The sequence below is a fragment of the Dermochelys coriacea genome, chromosome 8, assembly GCF_009764565.3.
Source record: "Dermochelys coriacea isolate rDerCor1 chromosome 8, rDerCor1.pri.v4, whole genome shotgun sequence".
In the NCBI taxonomy this organism is placed as follows: Eukaryota; Metazoa; Chordata; order Testudines; family Dermochelyidae; genus Dermochelys; species Dermochelys coriacea.
Genome location: NC_050075.1, coordinates 90,054,160 through 90,074,328, shown reverse-complemented (window position 1 = coordinate 90,074,328; position 20,169 = coordinate 90,054,160). Strand labels below are relative to the sequence as shown.

The 20,169-nt window shown below is 40.5% G+C and overlaps 1 protein-coding gene across 2 annotated transcripts in view; it reads left to right on the top strand.

Annotated features, from left to right (window-relative positions):
• Positions 1-20,169, top strand: part of LEPR (leptin receptor) — a 75,087-nt gene that overhangs the window by 19,363 nt on the left and 35,555 nt on the right. For both annotated transcript variants that reach the window (XM_038414790.2, XM_038414792.2), the window contains exons 5-9: positions 9,171-9,376; positions 13,460-13,605; positions 14,384-14,528; positions 18,726-19,019; positions 19,208-19,325. In XM_038414790.2, the coding sequence (XP_038270718.1) occupies positions 9,171-9,376; positions 13,460-13,605; positions 14,384-14,528; positions 18,726-19,019; positions 19,208-19,325 (909 nt within the window). The remainder of the gene's footprint in view (positions 1-9,170; positions 9,377-13,459; positions 13,606-14,383; positions 14,529-18,725; positions 19,020-19,207; positions 19,326-20,169) is intronic.

Sequence of the window (20,169 nt, the reverse complement as noted above, 5' to 3'; positions counted from 1 at the left end):
TATGAGGATATCCTAAAACACCAGTAAAGGTCCTATGAGTTTGTTGTCTTACAGTAGTATTTGTGATCTGAAACACAGTGATAGCATTAGTCAGTACAATTGGATAATAATACTATATGCCCATTTGTTCTTATTTTGATAGGACTGTATGGAATTATCAGTCAGGTATATGTTTGGGGCTTGAATGGTTAACACAGGTTAATTTAATTTAAATTTAATGGTTAATTTCCTATCCTTTTTGTCCTTTTCTCATATTTATTAAACCGCTTATTTTATTTTAACTAGGTCAAAGGCTTCCTCAATCAATATGCAACCCATAATTTTTTAAGGTTGAATGCTTGATCTTAGTTCTGCCTGCTTGTGCTTTTGCCTCTTATCGTATTCTCTCTCCTTAAGAAATTTATTCTTCTTTGTCATTTTAATACCATACCTAATATAAAAACTAGAATTTTTGATGCATCTTATAGAGTTAACCACTCTGTAGCGCTCTACAGACACAAAAGAAGTCACCACTGTTCCAAACATGCTTTTGAAGGGTAAAATATGTTCATCACCTAGAGCTTTAGTGTCTCTCTCTTTTTTTTTTTTTTAATACGTTTAAACTTAATGAATAGATCCAGTGATTTAAAAGTGAATGTTAGATTACACTTCAAGAGCATGCTGATCTCTATAGGCTACTACTGGATTGAGTGGCATACATGCCTTATGCACTTTTGAGTTTCTGCATTCCCTTTTCATTTAATATTTTCAGTCAGCTAGTACTCATGTAAGGAACCATGTTATCAGCTGGAAGTCCACCTGCTTCTGCTTCAGCTCTGCATAATACCTTGAGGTAGGAGAGTCTCCACTAACAATGATAGAAGAAGGATGGTCTTGTGGCTAATAGACTTGGACTCAGATCTTCTGAGTACAGTTCCTTTCTCTACCACAGACTTCCTGTGTGATGTTGGGCAAATCCTTTAATTTCTCTGTGCCTCAGTTCCCCATCTGTAAGATGGGGATAATAGTACTTCTTTCCCACCCCTTGTTGTTGTATTTGTTTAGATTGTAAGTTCTTTGGTGTAGAGACTGTCTCTTATTACATCCTAGTGGGACACGACTCTTAATTGGGTCTCGTATGGATCCTGTATTGTAAATAATAGATCAAACAGGATTTATAGACTATGATCCCTGTTTAAAAAGTCAGCACTAACCCACAGATACCAGTTACCACAGTTATTACTATTCTGAACGTAGGAAATAAATGGGATAACTGGTAGCAAATGTGGACTTCTAATTGGCAAACATTATAAGATAACCAAAAGCCAAAGTCTTAACAGGCTTCCATTTCTAGCATTCTCTATGCTTTCTGTGTCTGAAGTACCATTACATCTAAAAATAGTTCCCACTTTCTTTCTTTTCCAACCAGGGCTCATCACTAAATAGAAAAATCTTAGATGATGGGGATAGTTGAGTAGATTAGGCATGCCTAGCCCCCATGGAAACACAGGTTAAACTCCCAGCTGAGCTAAAAAGGCTTACCAAGGCAGATATGTTCAGAACTATACAATTCACTCTGTGCATTTTTCAAATAAGAGCTTAAAAAGAGAGGCCCTGGATGACTAAAGACCTCATGAAACTCCCATCATCTTTTTAAGAATAGAAGGTTTTCTCTGGTGTTCATGACTAAAATTTGGTCTCCTGCTGCAGCCATGTTGCATACTGTGTGCTGTTAGGCTCTCTAACTACCCACAGATGGGTGCATTTCAGTGGTGGTGTATTCTAATAGTTTGTGAAGTATTTTGGGATCAGCCAGTAGTAGTATTGTACAGATAGACCATCTTATATTTTTGAGAAGAAATGTCTTATTTCTGTCAGTAATCGAGTTTTCTGCTAGCTGTGCCTCTCTGAAAAAATTCATCAGTGAAATGGGTGCACAGGCACACCACCCTGAAAGAGGAGAAGAATAAACAACTCTTACACTTTGTTAGTGAAAGTGATGAGTCTTATAAGAGGTAGAAAATGAGGTGAGAAGATCTGCAAAGACATCAAGACACAGGAGGAGCAGGGAGACGCATACTGGAGCACCCCAGAAAAACCAAGGGAGATTCAGAAGGCTTCAAGTGCTTGATGAACTGATTTTTTTGGGGAGACCAGCAGAATCTGCAGAAGAAACTCTCAAAGGGGCCAAGAAGACCTGACAGTCTGTGGGTTATCCTGTAGAGCTTTGAGAGAGGCTTGAAAGATGAGACTTCTGTTTTCTGTTTGTTCCCCTCTTAGTTTTGCATCCTTTTGCAGATCCATCCTGTAGTCCAGGAAAACATGGATTTTCTGATTTTTTTGCAAGGATCTAAAGCAGAAGTGGGCAAACTATGGCCCGCGGGACACATCCAGCCCATGGGATCGTCCTGCCCAGACCCTGAGCTCCTGGCCAGGGAGGCTTGCCCCCAGGCCCTCCCCCACTGTCCCCCCCCTCTGCCACAGCTATGCCGCCATGCAGGTAGCGCGGCTTGCATCCGCCCACCTCCCAGGCTTTCCAGCAAGCCTGTCGTTTCGCTCTGAGTGGCATGGTAAGGGGGCAGGGATAGGGGGGGCAGGAGGTCCCAGGGTGCAGTCCCGGGGGGGACAGGGGGCGGTCGGATGGGGCGGAGGTTCGGGGAGGGGGGTGGTCAGGAGACAGGGAGCAGGGGAGGTTGGATAAGGGGTGGGGTTCTAGGGGGGCAGTTAGGGACAGGGGGTCATGGGAGGGGGTGGTCAGGGGACAAGAAGTGTGTGTGGGGGTAGATGGGTCACGGGTCCTGGGGGGCCTGTCAGGGGGCAGGGGTGTGGATGGGGTTGGGGTGGTTAAGGGACAAGGAGCGGGGGGGTTAGATGTGTCGGGAATTCTGAGGGGGCAGTCAGGGGGCAGGAAGTGAGAGGAGGCAGATAAGGGGCGGGGGTCAGGTTGTTTGGGAAGGCACAGACTTCCTACCCGGCTGTTTTGCGCCCTGATGTGGCCCTTGGGCCAAAATGTTTTATTCCAATTTCTAGATGAAGCTCTTCCCTGCCCGGGAAATTTAGCAATGTATTAACAACTGTCTTGAGCTGCACCATTACCCAAGGGTGAGGTCTCTGTAGGCTCTGCTCTCTTCAGTATCATTTTCTCTGGCACTTCAAAAAATTACTGTAATTGCTACCTTGAAAGAAACTTGTCAGCTTTCTACTCCAGATTCCCTAAATTGATTTACACATCTCCTCCAAATTATCGACTTGCTGCTAATGCGGTCATTCTCCTCTCCAAAGACTATCTTTAGTATTTTTGCTATTGTTTTTACCATTATAGAGCAAACTTATTTAACATTCCTCATGTGGCGGTAGTATTTTTTTTTCTCCCAGGAGTGAAGGTCAATTACAGTTTTCTTTAGCAAGGCCTGATGTTCCGAAGGAATAGCTGACTTGTTTATTTCATATTTTGGTAAGGGTAGCTTCCTATGTTGACTCACTGATGCCTTTCACATGCAGGCTAGAATAGTTTGAAAACAGTCCCAGCTTTAAAAGTATGCTTTCATGGCATTTGTTTCTCTCTGGGAGGCCTCAATTCGTGAACAAGTGCCAATATTCTCATATTTAGGCCAAATACGCAATGAAAATGATGGCCTTGTTTTGTTATAGGCTCCTCAATGGTTCACATATGGTCTTTGAGAGCTCAAGTGTTTCAGCATTAAAAAAAGAATTTTTGATTCATCCACCCCCCCCCACCAAGTATGATAGGCTTGATCTGACATCATCATGAACAGAAAGTGCTTCATGCTGTCCATTTCAGAGCAGGTCTGAAGAATAGAGATCCGTCAAATAGGACTCTGAAAATATACTGCAGAAAAGATACTAGTAACGAGAGGGCTGCCAAGACGGAGATAAAGTCATTGTCAGAGAGACCTTTACCTTTTATGGCATAGCTTCCTTGGAAGGAGAGACCTATTTCATCCTGTAGCTTTCATAAAATCTTAAAAATGGAGGGCTGGAAGTGACCTTGAGAGGTCCTGTACTCCAGCTATCCTATGCTGAGACACGACCAAGAAAACCTAGCCCAGTGCCAACCTGAGCCTGTGAAGGAGCCAGAATTTACCAATGTACATTGCCAAAGAGCCACAGTAATACGTCAGCAGCCCCCCATGAGCTCCCCTCCCCCTGCTCCCAGTGCCTCCCGCCCCCTCGATCAGTGCCTCCCTGCACCTCCCGATCAGCTGTTCTGTGGTGTGAAGGAGGGAGGGCACGGCAGGCTTAGGGGAGAGCGCGGGAAGGGGTGGAGTGGGGGCAGGGACTGTGGCAGAGCCAGGGGTTGAGCAGTGAGCACCCCCGGCACATTGGAAAGTTGGCACCTGTAGCTCCAGCCCCGGAGTCCATGCCTATACATTGAGCCGCATATTAACTTCTGAAAAGCCGCCTGTGGCTCTGGAGCCACAGATTGGCCACCCCGACCTAGACTATCCCAGACAGGTGTTTGTCTAATTTGTTCTTGAAAACATCCAATCATAGGGGTTCCACAGCCTCCCTTGGAAGCCTATTCTAGATTTTAACTATTTGTATAGTTAGAAATAGGGTGACCAGATGTCCCAGTTTTATAGGGACAGTCCCAATATTTGGGGCTTTCTCTTATATAGATGCCTATTACCCCCCAGCCCCGTCCTGACTTTTCACACTTGCTTTCTGGTCACCCTACTTAGAAAGGTTTTCCTTAATATCTAACGTAAGTCTCCCTTGCTGTGGATTGAGTCAGTTATTTCTTACGGATATGGGGAAATCATTTATCACCATCGTCTTTACATATTTGAAGAGTGTTATCAGGTTCCCCCTTAGTTATCTTTTCCCAAGACTAAACATGCCCAGTTTTTTAAAATTTTTCCTCAGAGGTCAGCTTTTCTAAACCTTTTATTATTTTTGTTGCTCTTCTCTGAACTTTCTGCAGTTGTCCACTTCTCTGAACTTTCTGCAGTTGTCTGTTCCTAAAGAGTGGCACCCAGAACTGGGCAAGGTACTCCAGCTGAGGCCTCACTAGAGCCAAGTAGAAAGGGACAGTTATCTCCAGTGGTGAGCTGGAGCTGGTTTGCACCAGTTCATGCGAACCGGTTGTTAAATCTTGAAGCCGGTTTAGAACCGGTTGTTAAAGGGGTTCGGCAGTCTCCGGCCCTCAGGCCACATGCAGCCCGCGGGACCATCCTGTCTGTCCCACCTGAGCTCTCGGCTGGGGAGGCTCCCCTGAGAATTTCTACTCACCCTGCGATCCTTTGGTGGCACTTCGGCGGCACGTCATTCACTCACTCCAGGTCTTCGATGGCACTTCGGTGGTGGGCCCTTCAGTGCCGCTGAAGACCCGGAGTGACAGAAGGAACTGGTTCTTCAGCTTCTAGCAGCTCATCACTGGTTATCTCCCATGTCTTACATATGACACTCCTTTCATTATGTCCCAGAATATTAGTCTTTTTTGCAACTGTATCACATTGTTGACTCATTCAATTTATGATCCGCTGTAACTCCCAGATCCTCTTCTGCAGTGCTACCACCTCTCCAGTTATTCCCCATTTTGTAGTTGTGCTTTTCGTTCCTACGTGACATACTTTGCACTTGTCTTTATCAGATTTAATCTTGTTGAATTCAGATCAATTCTCCAATTTGTCAAGGTTGTTTTAAATGCTAATCCTGTCTTCCAAAGTGCTAGCAATCTCACCCACTGTCGTATGGTCCACAAATTTTGTAAGGCATTTTACTCTCTCCTGCACCATTATGCAAGTCATCCAGATTGTAAAGGACTGAACCTTGCTTAGTCTCCCTCCACGCTGCTCTTCTTCTTCAGCAAGTAGGCAACACAGCTCTTGGGTTGCTACTCTGCCGTTGGCTCCAGGCCATAAGCTGTTCCTTGAACACTCTGAACATAAGAACGGCCACACTGGGTCAGACCGAAGGTCCATCTAGCCCAGTATTCTCTCTTCCGACAGTGACCAATATCAGGTGCTTCAGAGGGAATGAACAGAACAGGTAATCATCAAGTGATCCATCCTCTGTCACCCATTCCTAGCTTCTGATTCTGAGATTGCACCAGCTAGTTTCTTTAATATCCTATGAAGAATTTCTTCAGGCTCTGCTGACTCGAATACATCTAATTTCTCTAAATGTTTTTTAATCTGTTCTTTTCCCTATTCTGGCTTGTGTTTCTTCCTCCTTGATGTTAATATTATTGTGTTAAGTATCTGGTCACAATTAACCTTTTTTAGTGGAGATTATAGCAAAATAGACATTAAATGCCTCTGCCTTCTTGATGCCATCTCTGGTTAGCTCTCCTTCCCTACTAAGTAGTGGGTCTGTACTTTCCTTTCTCTTTCTCTTGCTCCTAATGTATTTATAGAACCTCTTCTTATTGCCTTTCCCCTGCTAGGTGGAACTAATTTTGTATCTTACCCTTTCTGTTTTTGTTTGTACATGCTTGTGCTATTTTTTTGTACTTGTCCTTATGAATTTGTCCATGTTTCCATTCTTTGTAGGATTATCTTTTGATTTTCAGGTAATTAAAGCATTCTGATAGAGCCATATGGCCTCTTACTATTCTTCCTATCTTTTCTTCACATCAGGATAATTTTCTGTTGTGCCTTTAATATTGTCTCCTCAAGACACTGCCAGATCTCCTGAAGACCTTTTTCCCTTGTATTTTCTTCCCATGGGATCTTGCCTACTAAGTCTTTGTTTGTGAAAGTCTGCTTTTTTTGAAGTTCGTGGTTCTTATTCTACTGCTCTGACTCTTTCCTTTTCCTTAGAATTCTGAAATCATTATTTCAAGGTCACTTTCACCCAAATTGCCATTAACCTTCAGATTCACAACCAATTTCCCTCTCTTGTTCAGCATCAGGTCTAAAATGGCTGCCCCCTTGGAAAAGTAATACATAAAACTCAGTATGTTCAATTAATTCTTGGAATGTACTAGGGAACAATTTCTTGTTTCAGAAGGTAGAGGAAATTTCCAATAGATATCTGAGTAATTAAAGTGTCCCCATTACAACCACATCTTGTGTTTTGGATATTTCTGTTCTAACAATGCCTCATCCACCTTCCTCTCCTGATTTGGTGTTCTATATTAGACCTTTAGCATGACATCACCCCTCAGTTTTTTCACCCAGGGACTTTCAACTGGTCTGCCTCTCACCTCCTTCTGAACTTCAGAACAATATATATACTTGATGTATAAGGCAACAGCATATCCTTTTTTCCTAGCCTGTCTTTCCGGAACAAGTTATACTCCACTGCATGACTAGGATACTTGTATAGAGATGTCATATAAGTCAGAATTTAGCTTACGGCTAATACTGCCAGTTCTTCCTGTTTATTCCCGTACTTATCGCATTTGTGTAGAGACATCACTCCTTCACCCTTGCTCCCAGGGCCCTGTATTCACTGCTGATATGCTCGAGGTCCTAGAAAGGCATTTGTGGTGAACTGTATAACCCACCTATGCCTTTATTTGTCACCAATGGGGCAATCTGATATTCGTGCCAATAAATAATAGTACTAGACAGTCATGCATTCTGTCTACAATTGAATGTATGCAGTGGTCCACTTCTAAAGTTTTTTCCATTTTAAAAGATACTTTCAGTTTCAGAGGTATTTCCTAAACTTAAAATAGGAATACTGCTGATATTGCAGAAAATGGACGAAACCTTGGGCTGACTTCCTCTGTGTTACACTAGTGTAAATTGCAGTTATTGGGGTTACATGAATGTAACATGCAAGGGAGTGGAGAATTAGGTGTTTTAATTGCAACTTGTGTGTATGTATGTAAATGTATGTATTGGGTGTCTGTGTAGTGATGTGTACATTAGATATACTGACTGCCCTCTCAAGTTTGTAAAATGGGTCGTCTTGATGCCATCTCTTGAAAGGCAACTTTTACATATGCTTTAGGAAGTGTGATATAATGCCTGTCTGAATCAAGTACTAGTAAGAATTGAATGCGTTTTGACTTAAATTACAGTGTGGCAGCATACATCTCCATTTGTATGCTGCATATAACTTCACATCAACAGTAATATATTGTACAGCTGGTATATTTCAATATGCCCTAAATATTTTACATATGTTTCCTTTAAAAAATTCTGAAAGCATAAATGTGTTCTTCCATCACTGGAAACATTGATCCAACTATTTTTGTTAAATAAACATCTTTATTTCTTGTTAGCAGTTCAAGTGCTATCCATTTAACATTTTGCAAGGTTTTATTAAACCATATATTTTTTTCAAAGATTTTTGTAATAAGACTATTTTCATTTCTATGCTAATCTCTAAAGGAAAGTATTCCAACATGTGAAAAATTCATGAAAACAAATCTGGAGAGTTCAGCCAGAAGTAGTCTCTTGGGCTGTACTTCAGTTTAGAAAGAAACAAAACAGAATACTAAAGAGTTAGTTACTAAATACTTTCCACGAGCCAGTCCAAAGCAATAGTACTAGTGATGCCTAGGATTAAATGAGATTTGCTTTGCTAAGAAAAAGTCAAATTATCTAAGAAATAAACATGGTATATCTTCAAAGTAAACAAAGCTTCATCATCTTGGAAGTAATCACTTAAAGTTAGATTTTTAGAGTACATTCTTTGTGCTGTGTATATACAATATTTATCAGTTACAATCGTGTGTAGTTGATAAGTAATTTAGAAACATATCCTAAACCTGGACCAAATTCTGCAGCTTGTTGCGCACAGAAAAATTCTGGTTTGGGCTGAATAACTTCAGGATATTGTATTATTATAACACTTAATGATACATTTTGGAAGGGATATAAAAACTCATGTTTAATCAGCATCTGAATATTAGGGATTGGGATGAGACCTTCATGAGTGACAGATTATCCTACATCTGCCAAATGGAGGGTTTCTTAAACTTTCCTCTGATGCAGCTGATTCTGGAAACTGTCAGAGACAAGATACTGGAGTAGATGGTCTGATCCAGTCTGGCAATTCTGATGTTGGATCAGGCCTCAGAAATATCTTTCATTTGGCTCCTTCTCCGTCCCCAAAGGTACAGCTGAAGAAAAAGCACACAGACTGATCTGTCTCTTGTACTTTGCTGTTTTCAGTACTGTTTAATCCAAAGAGGTCAATCTAATAGAATATGCAGAAGATTGTCCAGGACATGATGCTTTTTAAATATTGATCTATTTTTTTCAATATAGATCAGAGTTGTCATTGGAAGACATGTCTACAGATTCTCTAAAAGGCAATTTAATGGTTACTCCCTGCAACTGCAATGGGTCTGACAAGTACGAATGTCACATACCTTCACTGAAACTCAACCACACTTATATTACATGGTTAAACATCATAAATGGGGTAACACTTCTTCAGTCACCTTTAATGTCCATCAGACCCATAAATATTGGTAAGTTTTCAATTTATTATATACCTTTTTTATAGAAAGCAGTAACAGGAAGTCCTCATTTTGGTACTAGTCAGTTTTTGCAAGGACTTCAGCTGCAGCTGTGTTAATTCTTCAGAGTAACTTCTGCAGGCTGATGTGTATCCCCTCCCCCAGTCTTCCTAGTCTTTGCCCTTCTTCAGTGCAAATCTAGGTAGAAAGAGGAACAATGTCTTGGGGTACCTGAGCATTCAGTTTGAATGCAGGGAGGTAGATCAGTATGTGGAGAACAATGGTCTGGTTCATAATTATTAACTAATTGGTAACAGAACATTTTTTTTTTGCTATTTGCTTTAAAAATAAATCTGCAAATTCTCATCAGCAGCATTTGCATGTACTCTTGCTCTCATTTTGACACTTCCATCATTAAAGATACAACTTCCGCATTTTTTTTTTAAAGTGGAAGATTTATTTTTGCTATTTCACCAGCCCATCAGCTCAGTGAAATCAGATGACAGATACATTTGATGTTACTTTGTTGCCATCCAATCTGCATAATTAATGGTTGATAAATATATAGCCATTTTCTGAATAGTTGGGACTTTTTTAGCTATAATGAAAAACTGTTTGTATTTTCTTATTAATATTACTTTTTGGAAAGCAGAATTAAAAACCTTTTGGATGAAAACTTCATCTGAGTTGCAAATGAAACTAATATTTTTGGAGATGAGGTGATTATACTGATATTTCATTTTAATTTTGTCACAGGATCGATTTAAGTTTCACAGCTGCATCTGCCAGTATTAAAAGTGACCACAGATATAATTCATGCAATATGTTCTTAGCAATAAGTAAGGTCAGAAGGTCATTTTTGAAATGTATAATTTTTTAATAATATGTTCTCCCATTAGTGATCTTGATAAAAGGAATAATGAGTTTTAAAATAAAAAGATGAATATTAGCTAGGCGAGTCGTTTGCTTTGCGCACACAAGCCATAGCAACAGAATACATGGCAACAAAATGAGAAAACATTGTCTACCCATGCAACCACTTAGATTACAATATGGTAATGTTCAGTCTTTTTAAGAGCGCTTCTGTACTACCATAAAGAAATTATGTGATCAAAATTGCAGAATAAAGTTTTTCTTTAAAAGCAATGGACCACATCCTGAATCCTTTACTCTTGCCTGTCTCCCCTGAAGCTAGTCAAAGTGTGGACTGAAATAGAGCTGCCACAGACAGACTGAGATTTGGCCCTAACTATTTAGTTTACAGTGACTCAGATATTGATACATTTGGACTAGGTACTGATACTCTCACCAAAGCTGAGTAGTTCCTTACTCCTTGAATACTCCTATTGATTTCAGTGAGACCACTTGTAGTATAAGTAGATCAGAAAATGACCCCCTTGTATTTAAGGACCCAAGTCTGTAATCTGATGCATGCAGGTGGACTCCTGTATTTGACCAGAGCTCCATTAAAGTCAAAGAGTCTCCATGTGGGCTCAGGAGGTCTGCACATTCAGATCAAATTGCAGGATGCAATATTGCTTTTAAGATGGCCTCTGAAGCTCTGACTACAAAACTCAGAAGTTCCTCATTTTCAGGTTACAGACACCTGCTTGGCTGTTTACTCTAAACTGAAAAATATCATTTGTGGCGGGTTCCCCCTGATGTGCCACCTGAAACTGTGGTACCACTGAGCACGCCTGACCAACCAGCCTGGGTTCCCTTTACATTGTACTGCTGTGCAGCCTGCCAAGCCCTCCCACAGGCTTCAGACTGCACTTGATCAGCACACATACAGGTAGGGACACACCCAGCTGCAGAAACACCCAGATGCTGAAATCAGCTCTGATTGGGAAAGCTCAGCTAAGGAACTGCCCAGTATTCAAGTGTATACCCACCCCTCCTGAGGGTTAACCCAAAATTATACTGTCTTGTGCTGCACAGAGATCTATACAGTGTAAGCTCATCAAATTTGCCCTCTCAATGTGAAGAGGAATATACACAGCTTTCTGCCCCAAGTATGCTTTCCATACACTGATTTTATACAAAACAAAAATAAATTTATTAACTACAAAAGAGAGATTTTAAGTTATAAGGGATAGCAAACAGATCAAAGCAGATTACCAAGCAAATAAAACAAACACGCAATCTAAGATCAATATACTAAAGAAATTGGATATAAGTAGCAAATTCTCACCCTAAATGTTTTAGGCAGATTGCAGAGATTCTTGAAAGCAAGCTGATCTTGCTTACAGCTTAAAACTCTAGATATTCCTTTCACAATCTAGAAAAGCCTCTAGCCTGGGTTCAGCCCATCTCCCCTAGTTCATTCTTTTGTTTCTCGGGTGTTTCCAGCAGTCTCCTTTCTTGGGCAGGGAGTCAGTGAAGAACGAACCACGATTATGTCACTCTCCTGCCTTAAACAGCTTTTGTGTAGGGTGGGACCCCTTTGTTTCCCCATTTGTTCTCGTGCCCGGTCAATGGAAAAACACTGGTATTCCAAAATGGAGTCCAGTATCCGGTGACTTGGTCATATGTCTCTGTAGGCCATAACTTGGAGGCTGTTAGTAGTGTCCTTTTGGAAGGCTTCCCGGTGAGAAATTAGCATCTTCAAAGACTTATTGTTTTCCCTAACGGCCCTTCCCAGCCAGCCATCGAGACTGATTGCATTCTCTTTAGTGGGCGTTCCCCAGGGGTAAACACATTTGTAATAGATGCATAGACTCCTAACTTCAGATACTAAAATGATACATGCATACAAAAAGGATAATCATATTCAGTAAATTATAACCTTTCCAATGATATCTTGCATGCCTTATCTTGCACAAAATACATCATAATTATAATAATATAACCACGAAGACTGTGGGGTGTAATGGTACACCATTTATTAAAGGTGTTTATCCTGAGTGAGAGAACCTCAATGTTTTCTTAACAAATGTGCCCGAAAAGACAGGCCAACCACAGTTATCAGTGAACAGCGATAAATAAATTTACTCAGTACCTGGTAAAAGTAGAATCCAAGCTTCTTGATTTTTACCCAGCATGATTATTATTCCTAAGTAGTTGTCCATTTCCTCCCTCTGAAATGTTCTCTTTATCTCAGTTAGAGTCCTGCAAAACCCTCATTTTCCTTCACCCCATTTCAGGTCTCCAACAAGGCCAAAATCCTAATACTAGTAAAATGGATGGGGCTACTTTACGAGCCAGCTCCCATTCAGCAAAACATTCGTGTGTGTTTTGAGTGCTTTGTAGAATTGGGACCCTGGATAGCAAAAAGCTGATTCTGGTTTAAGGCAACTACTAGGCCAGGAGTGGCAGAACTTACTGACCCTCCGAGCCGCATATAACAATCTTCAGAAATTTGAGAGCTGGGGCACGTCATCTGGGGCTCATGGCTTCAGCCCTGATCCCCAAGATCCCCTCTCCCGGCTTCCAGAGGTGACATGGAGGGAGTCGCATGGGGTCATCTCTCCCCTAGATTTTTGCCAGGGTTTGCTGGCTCCGCTCGGTCACATGGTGCTGCCGGGTCCCCTCCCTCCATGGCAGCTGCTGGAGCCGGCAAGCTGGAAGCTGTGGTCATGGGGAGAGGCAGCGGCAAACAACTGGGAGCTGCAGGAACAGCCACTGTTTTTGCTTCTGCCTCTCACCACAGAGCGAAAGCAGCAGCCCCTCCCTGCGGCTCCCAGCTGTTTGCCTCTGCCTCTCCACTGGAGCGAACACCTGGGAGCTGCAGAGAGGGGCCACTGAGGGTAAGGGGGTGTGTGACTCAAGCTGTTGGGGGCCAAACCTTTAAATTGTGCCTCCCTCCCCCAAGCAGGCTCTAGTCATCTCTGCAACAACATGACCCAATAGTTAACCATGTTTGCTAAAATACTGCTTGCTATTCAGTTTTAAGAATAATTTAGGCTTCTATTATTTGCTGTAAGTATATTTAAATCAGAGTAGAGCATCTTCTAAAACACAAAGCTTAAGGACAAGACTTAAAAGAGAGAGAGGTGACTGATTGAATGGTGGTGAATACAAACATCTTGGCCAGCAAACCTTGACAGTAACTATAACAGATAAAATAGAAGCTTGGTTTTAATATTTTTACAGTAAAGCCTGAACCTCCATTGAACCTGCGACTAGAAATGACAGATAAAGGACAGTTAAAGATCTGTTGGTTCAACCCAGTACTAACACCATATCCGCTTCAGTATGAAGTGAAGTTTTCTGGGAATGCTACTCAAAATGCCTGGCAGGTGAGTGTACTTGTTCTATTATTATTATTATTTATTATTTATTTTATTTTTATTGAAGATGAAGTCATTCTAATGTTGTATTTAAGGAGAGACTGCTGCAACTGTTTGTCTAGATTCTACAGTGGCCATGATCTAATCAAAACTTGAGGGAAGAATCCATCTCAGGGGCAGCTGTTAGTGCTCATTTCGCCAAACCTGCTTGGGTCAACAGCAGGCTTTGAATTCAGGATCTAAAGCGCTGAAATTGTTAGCCTCTGGTGAATGAGCAAAACGACTAAATTGCTTAGCCAGAAGCAGTAGCAGACTCATAAACCTAGTATATAGGGCAGCCACTAGAAGGGGACAAAGACCCACCCCCTGCATAGTATGGGTTTCACCTACAGACCACTAAACCCTGTCCACAGGTAAAACCTAGTCCCATTGAAGTCAATCACAAAGCTGCAATTGGCTACAGTGGAGCTAGGATTTCTGTGTGTGTGTGTGTGTGTGTGTGTGTGTGTGTGTGGTTCTATTAATGAATCACTTTCCCCACTGCCATAATGCAGCTATCTCTGGAGTGAAAAGCAGCATCTATTTAACGGAACACAACAAAATATTGTAGTTGTTTTCTGCAGGCGTATGTACTTCTAACCTGCTTGATTTAGATGTGATAAAGTTTAATGCTTTTGAGCAGTCCTACTAACCCTCAAAATAAACAGCTTCTTTCCTTTTGATTTCTCTCGTTTTTCTGAAGTGGTGCAAAATGATAATGTTAATGGCTTCTGATATAATTTAACAGGTGGTTGAGATAGTCACAGAAACCTCCCTCATCATAGGCAATGTACTGGTTGGTTCTTCATATTTAGTTCAAGTACGGTGCAAGAGTCTTCATGGTCCAGGATTCTGGAGTGATTGGAGCACACCTTATAATTTAAATGCAGAAGGTATGTCCTCTACAATAATTTAAATAGCTGTTGTTAGGACTGGAATAGACATTTCTGGCCTATTTTGTTTTGTGGAAATAAATGTGTGCATATATTATTTGATATGTATTACACATGGATAAAGTGTATATACTCTTTCTACTACAAAATCCTACAGCACATGTAGGCAACAAAGGTGCATAGTAAATGCTATAAATAATGCACCAAAATTTGGCTACACCTAAAGGTTCCATTGTCATTATGCCAACCCAAAACAGTATTCAGAGGAACCTCCCATTCTTCAGTGAGGAGCCTTTACTAAGTTTAAGTAATGCAATTTAAACTCACCTTTTTAGCAGATGGTATAAATAAAATCAGTTTCAGAACTGGCACAAACTTGATGTAGAATTCAAAATTTCAAAAATTTATTACACACACCAATTAGGCGAATAACCTTGAGTTATGAAAGCACAGATTCCTGACATGTTGCATGGTAATGGCTCCTCTGAGGCCAATGAGATGGGTTGGGTCAAAGGGGGTTCCACTGAAAGAATATACCTTAATGCCTCTTGTATTCTATTGTTAAAGTCTACAGTGAGAGAGAGAATTTATTTGGCAGCTCATTATCCATTCATCTTGATTGCTCATTTATATTGACAGTGTTGCCAACTCCATATGTTCAAAAATCATGAGTCAGCCTCACCAAAAATCATGAGATTGGCTTTAAAATCTTGACATTATGTAAAAATAATAGATTTGGTGTTCTTTTTATTTGCCTCTGCTTTTTGAGCCTTTAGGATGCACTGAGGTTACATTTTGAAGCTTTCTCTGCAGCCAGAAGGGCCAGAAACTTTACTTATTCTTTAAGAATGAAGGCTAAAATCATCACATGTCCACTTGACTCCAGGAGCTGGGGTTTAAGGAAAACAATAATTATCATGAGAATTAGCAACACTGTATTGTAAATTGTCCTGTGTGGTCAGTCTGGGGATGTTGACAATTTTCTTGCATTGTGTTTCCCCAGTCTTCCCCAGAGGGGAGATGGAGGTGGGGGGAGGGGCTTGTAATATCCTGAACTTGATAGTCATTAGGAGATTTGTATACAGGTTCTGGTTCTGAATGCATAAATGTATATATGTGTCGCAAATTGTAATTGTAACTATATTAACTACAACATCACCTCCCAGTAGTGTGGTGAGGCAATCTGGCAGGGCCAGGCCAGGTATTTATAGGAAACCGGCTCAAAGCACCTAGCATTGTCCAGCCAGGAAGCGACCATGGCAGACCATTAAAGTTAATGGGAAATATTGAAACAACTTGAAACTGAAAAGAAAATCCACATCTGGGAAAATCCTGTTCTGTATAACCAGGAATTTCCATAGTCTGAGAACAAGGGGGAAAAATAACAAACCTGCAAATGCTGTTAAAAGGGAAAGTATTTGGAGTACAAGCTATCCAGAAATGGAGGGCTAGACTCTAAGCGGGGTGCTGTCTGTGAAGCACTGGATCCCGTCTAGGACAGAGGGCACATTGGGAAACTGTTCTGGGGCAACAGGTAGCTTGTGTTAGAAAAGGGAATTGAGCTAATGTAAAAGGGTAAAGCCAGAGATTGCCTCTTTGTTTTCTGTGTAACTTGTGTTTGTTTTTTCTCACTATTTTATCTTTAAATCTCTGATATTTCTATTAAATAAAGATTTTGTTTACTTTCACCTCAAGCAGGTCTCTTTTCAACAGTGTGGAGTGTATGTGCCAAAGTGAACTGATAATTGGGGGCAAGTTTCATACCTTCGGGTGTGACGAACCAGAGGGGAAAAGTCTGTGTGTCTGGTAGTTAAGATCTCAGAGAGATGGATCTGCGAGGTCTCGGAACCAGAAGGGATTCTTGAGGTCACCCTACAAGAATTAAGTAGGCTGGTGTAAGCCAGGGTGGGACCTAATCTTTGTCAGCTGGCTACTGGTGTCAAAATGCTCAGGCCACAGCAGCATATCATTACGTTACAAAGCAGGGGGTGACAACACCTTAATGAGCTGGTGATCCCAAGAACATTATAGGAGCGTAGTCATTGCCGAAATTGCACCCCAAGATCAGCGAACAGAGGTTCATGCTCCAACCACTTGCAATAGCAGATTGTAATGGACTCAAAAGCAAGGGAGCAAAGTACAAGTTTATTATTTTCTTCTGTTTATTTTGCGTTAAGAGAAATAGAACAAAGAAAGGGGGAAATGAGCCAGTTAGAATCCTTGGACACAATGGATAAAAAGCATCTTGGGAGCTTATGTTAGAAATATGGTTTACCCCACAAGGGGAAATCAGCAGAGGATCTGAAAACCTGACTCATGAAGTATTTTGAGCAGAAGGAGAGAGAGGACGCAGGTTTGGGAAGCCAGTCAGGCTTTACTTCCCTACAGGAAAGGGCCGCTCTGGTAGAACTGACCAAATAACTGATCTGCAGAGACAAGGAGGCGTATGAGCACCAGGCACAGATGGCAGAGCTCAGAATGCCGGAGAGGAAAGCCGTCAAAGAGGCAGAGAAACGGGCCCACCAGAGATGAATTAAGGCAATCCAGGCAGCACAGGCCGAAGAGGAGGCAGTGGAGTAGGCCCATTAGTGTGCTCGCCGCATGCATGCACCCACGCTGCTCAAAGTGTTTCTAGACTGGGTGCCTCAAAGTAACCTGATTCTTTTCAGAGGGAATGGTCTTCAAAGAGAGTTGTCACCTTCTGATTATTAGGTCAGGTACTTGGCTACCTAATTCCATATTTATGCACTAACTTTAGGCACTCACATTTGGAAACTTACACTGTACCTCTATACATGGGGTGTGTGTGTACATATATACCTTCAGAGAGATTATATGCACATATAAAAATACAAATATATACAGTTCATGGAAAACATGAGATGCAGTAGATAATTTCTCTATTTAATATTTTATTGTAGGATATTAATTGTTTTAAACGCATTTCACTGGCCAAAAATCATGTTGTAGAAAGCGTGATGACAACCTTAAAGAGAGTAATTTCTTCTCTGCAGGGAGCTCAAATTTGCCTAGTCTTCCAATGACTAATGTTAGCATTAACCAATGGAAGAACAGTAAAACCAGCAGGATAGTTAGTAGCAACAAAGAGGCTGCTTTGCATTCATGCAAGCAATTTAAGACTGGGAGTACAAAATGCTGAAATCAGGCAGTTATATTTTTATACAACTGATTAGCATTATGCCCCGATCTGTTTTTAATCAGAAAGTCTATGCTGATGACAAAGAGAGAGTGCTTTGCACCACTGTTCGAGAGACTGTATTTTGGGAGCATCTTGGTCCATTATGAGTGTAATTATTCCTTGAGGAGTATTAAGGAGAATTGTTCAGTTGATGCATGTCTTCAGCCTATTATATGCTCTTTGCACATATATATATATATATATATATATATATATATATATATATATATATATATATATATATATGTCCAAATAGTTGAGTTGATGGATTTTTCAAAATAAACTTTAAAATATGGATCTTCTCACCATGATGTATGCATTTTTAACTGAGCGCACATGCACCTTTGTAGTGTGTGATTGTACAATATATTTTGTATGTTTTGCATGACAAGTATTCTATAGATGGGCCTGTTCTTTATTGCAAACTCTTGTCACAACACTGAAATTTATTACTGTTTTTCTAAAGTTTGAAAGAACGCCTATTGACAGAGGCTTTTTATGTTCAAGTCAGCACACTGAAGTATGTCTAACTCTTCGTGCAGCTTGCAGTTTACCAGCGTTTCCTTTTCACTTGCCAACACAGTTGCTCATTCACTTGTACAACTGCATGTTTGTGTATGTAACATAGGTGCACCCTCCTTAAAATGTACTCCCTTTGTAAGATTATACAGCATGTTATATGACCTCGCATTTGTTCCATTGCATTTATTCCATCATGAGTAAGGATATTAAAGGTGAAAGTCCATATAGATAAAAATGTTCAAATAGATATAAAGAATGATAAAGTAAGAAGTCATGGGGTCTCTTCTTCTTCTGCTATCCCTGTACCCTGGCAACCCTCATTAAAATTGTAAGAGTTGGACTCCTGTGTTTAGGAGCAAGATTTTGATAGCAATAAGCATTTCTGATTGTCCTATAATTTTGTAAAGCTCCCTTTTTGTGTGACGTTTCATATCTCTTAAAGTTTCTTTTGCTGTTTTTTTCTTTCCCTGTAACAGATGTCATGTACTTCCCTCCTAAGATACTGACGAGTGTTGGTTCTAATGTTTCCTTTCATTGCCTCTATAATGACAAAAACAAGATGATTTTGTCCAAGAAGATTGTTTGGTGGCTGAATTTAGCAGAAGAAATCCCAGTGAGACAGTATACACTTGTAAATGATCGTGTTAGCAGAGTTACTCTTTTCAACTTGAATGCAACGAAACCTAGAGGAAAATTCTTCTATAATGCATTGTACTGTTGTAATCAAAACAGGGAATGTCATCATCGATATGCTGAATTATATGTAGTAGGTAAGATTCCAGATAACTTCACTTTTTTTTTTTTATAAACTTCAGAATACTTGATATTTTCAAGTCAGAACATTTCAGTTTGTGATTCCAAGAAGCTTTTTGCAGGTGCCAGTGATTTAGAATGCATAGTTTTGTCTCCTTAAGTTTTATCTTTATTTGTATTAATATTTTTAATGTGTTTTAAATAGATGTCAATATCAATATCACATGTGAAACTGATGGGTACTTAACTAAAATGACTTGCAGATGGTCCGCAAACACAAATACATTGCTTGTGGGGAGTTCTTTACAGTTAAAATACTACAGGTGTGTATAGTTTTTAATGTATTATTTGTTTGGAAACTGTTACTTTGGAAATATGAATGCAGTAATAAATGGTCAACAAAGGTGAATATAAAATCTGCTGAGCCATTGTGGATCAAACTTTCACCTGGTCTTCCAGCTGGCTTCCAAAATGGAACCCATAGGTTCCAGCAAATCTCACATGTATTCACAAATTAGGTCATAAGAGATCAAAGTACCCAGTATGGGGATTGTATTTGCACATTATTCAGCACCTGCAAAATTTTTGGACACAATTTTGGAGGCCAACTTTGAAAATGTGGACAAAACGTGTTAAAAACTAAAGCAGAAAATATAACTAAATAACTGCTGTGAGAATTTGGTTTGATTCCACTGGCAGCAGGGATGAGTCCTGGCAGAGCAAACTAATATACCTTTTAAGCCTTCTGTTTTCTTTCAAACTCTGTTCCAGTTTTGCAATATAAATCCCCACCTTGCTTTGCCACAATGGATTTTGATTTGTATGGCTTTTCACAATGGGAAAATTTGCTTGAATCATAATTTGTATGACTGAGACTAGTTGTTCATGTGTATTAAATTACACCCAACTTTCCACACATACATGGTGATTAAATATCTGACGGCAGAATTTGGCTCACTCCAAAAGAAAAAGATCTTGTTCAGAAGGAGATTGTTACTTCATAGTTTTAACAGCTTTAGTGGCTGGAGAAGTTTTCAGTTTGCTACTAATAGTCATGGTCTAATTTTTCAGAAGGTTTGGCCTGGCCCTTGAGTCTTAGAGTTGAACTGGAAGGAACATGCAATCTTAGGATCAAATTTTGATCTCTGCTATGCCAGTGAAGATATT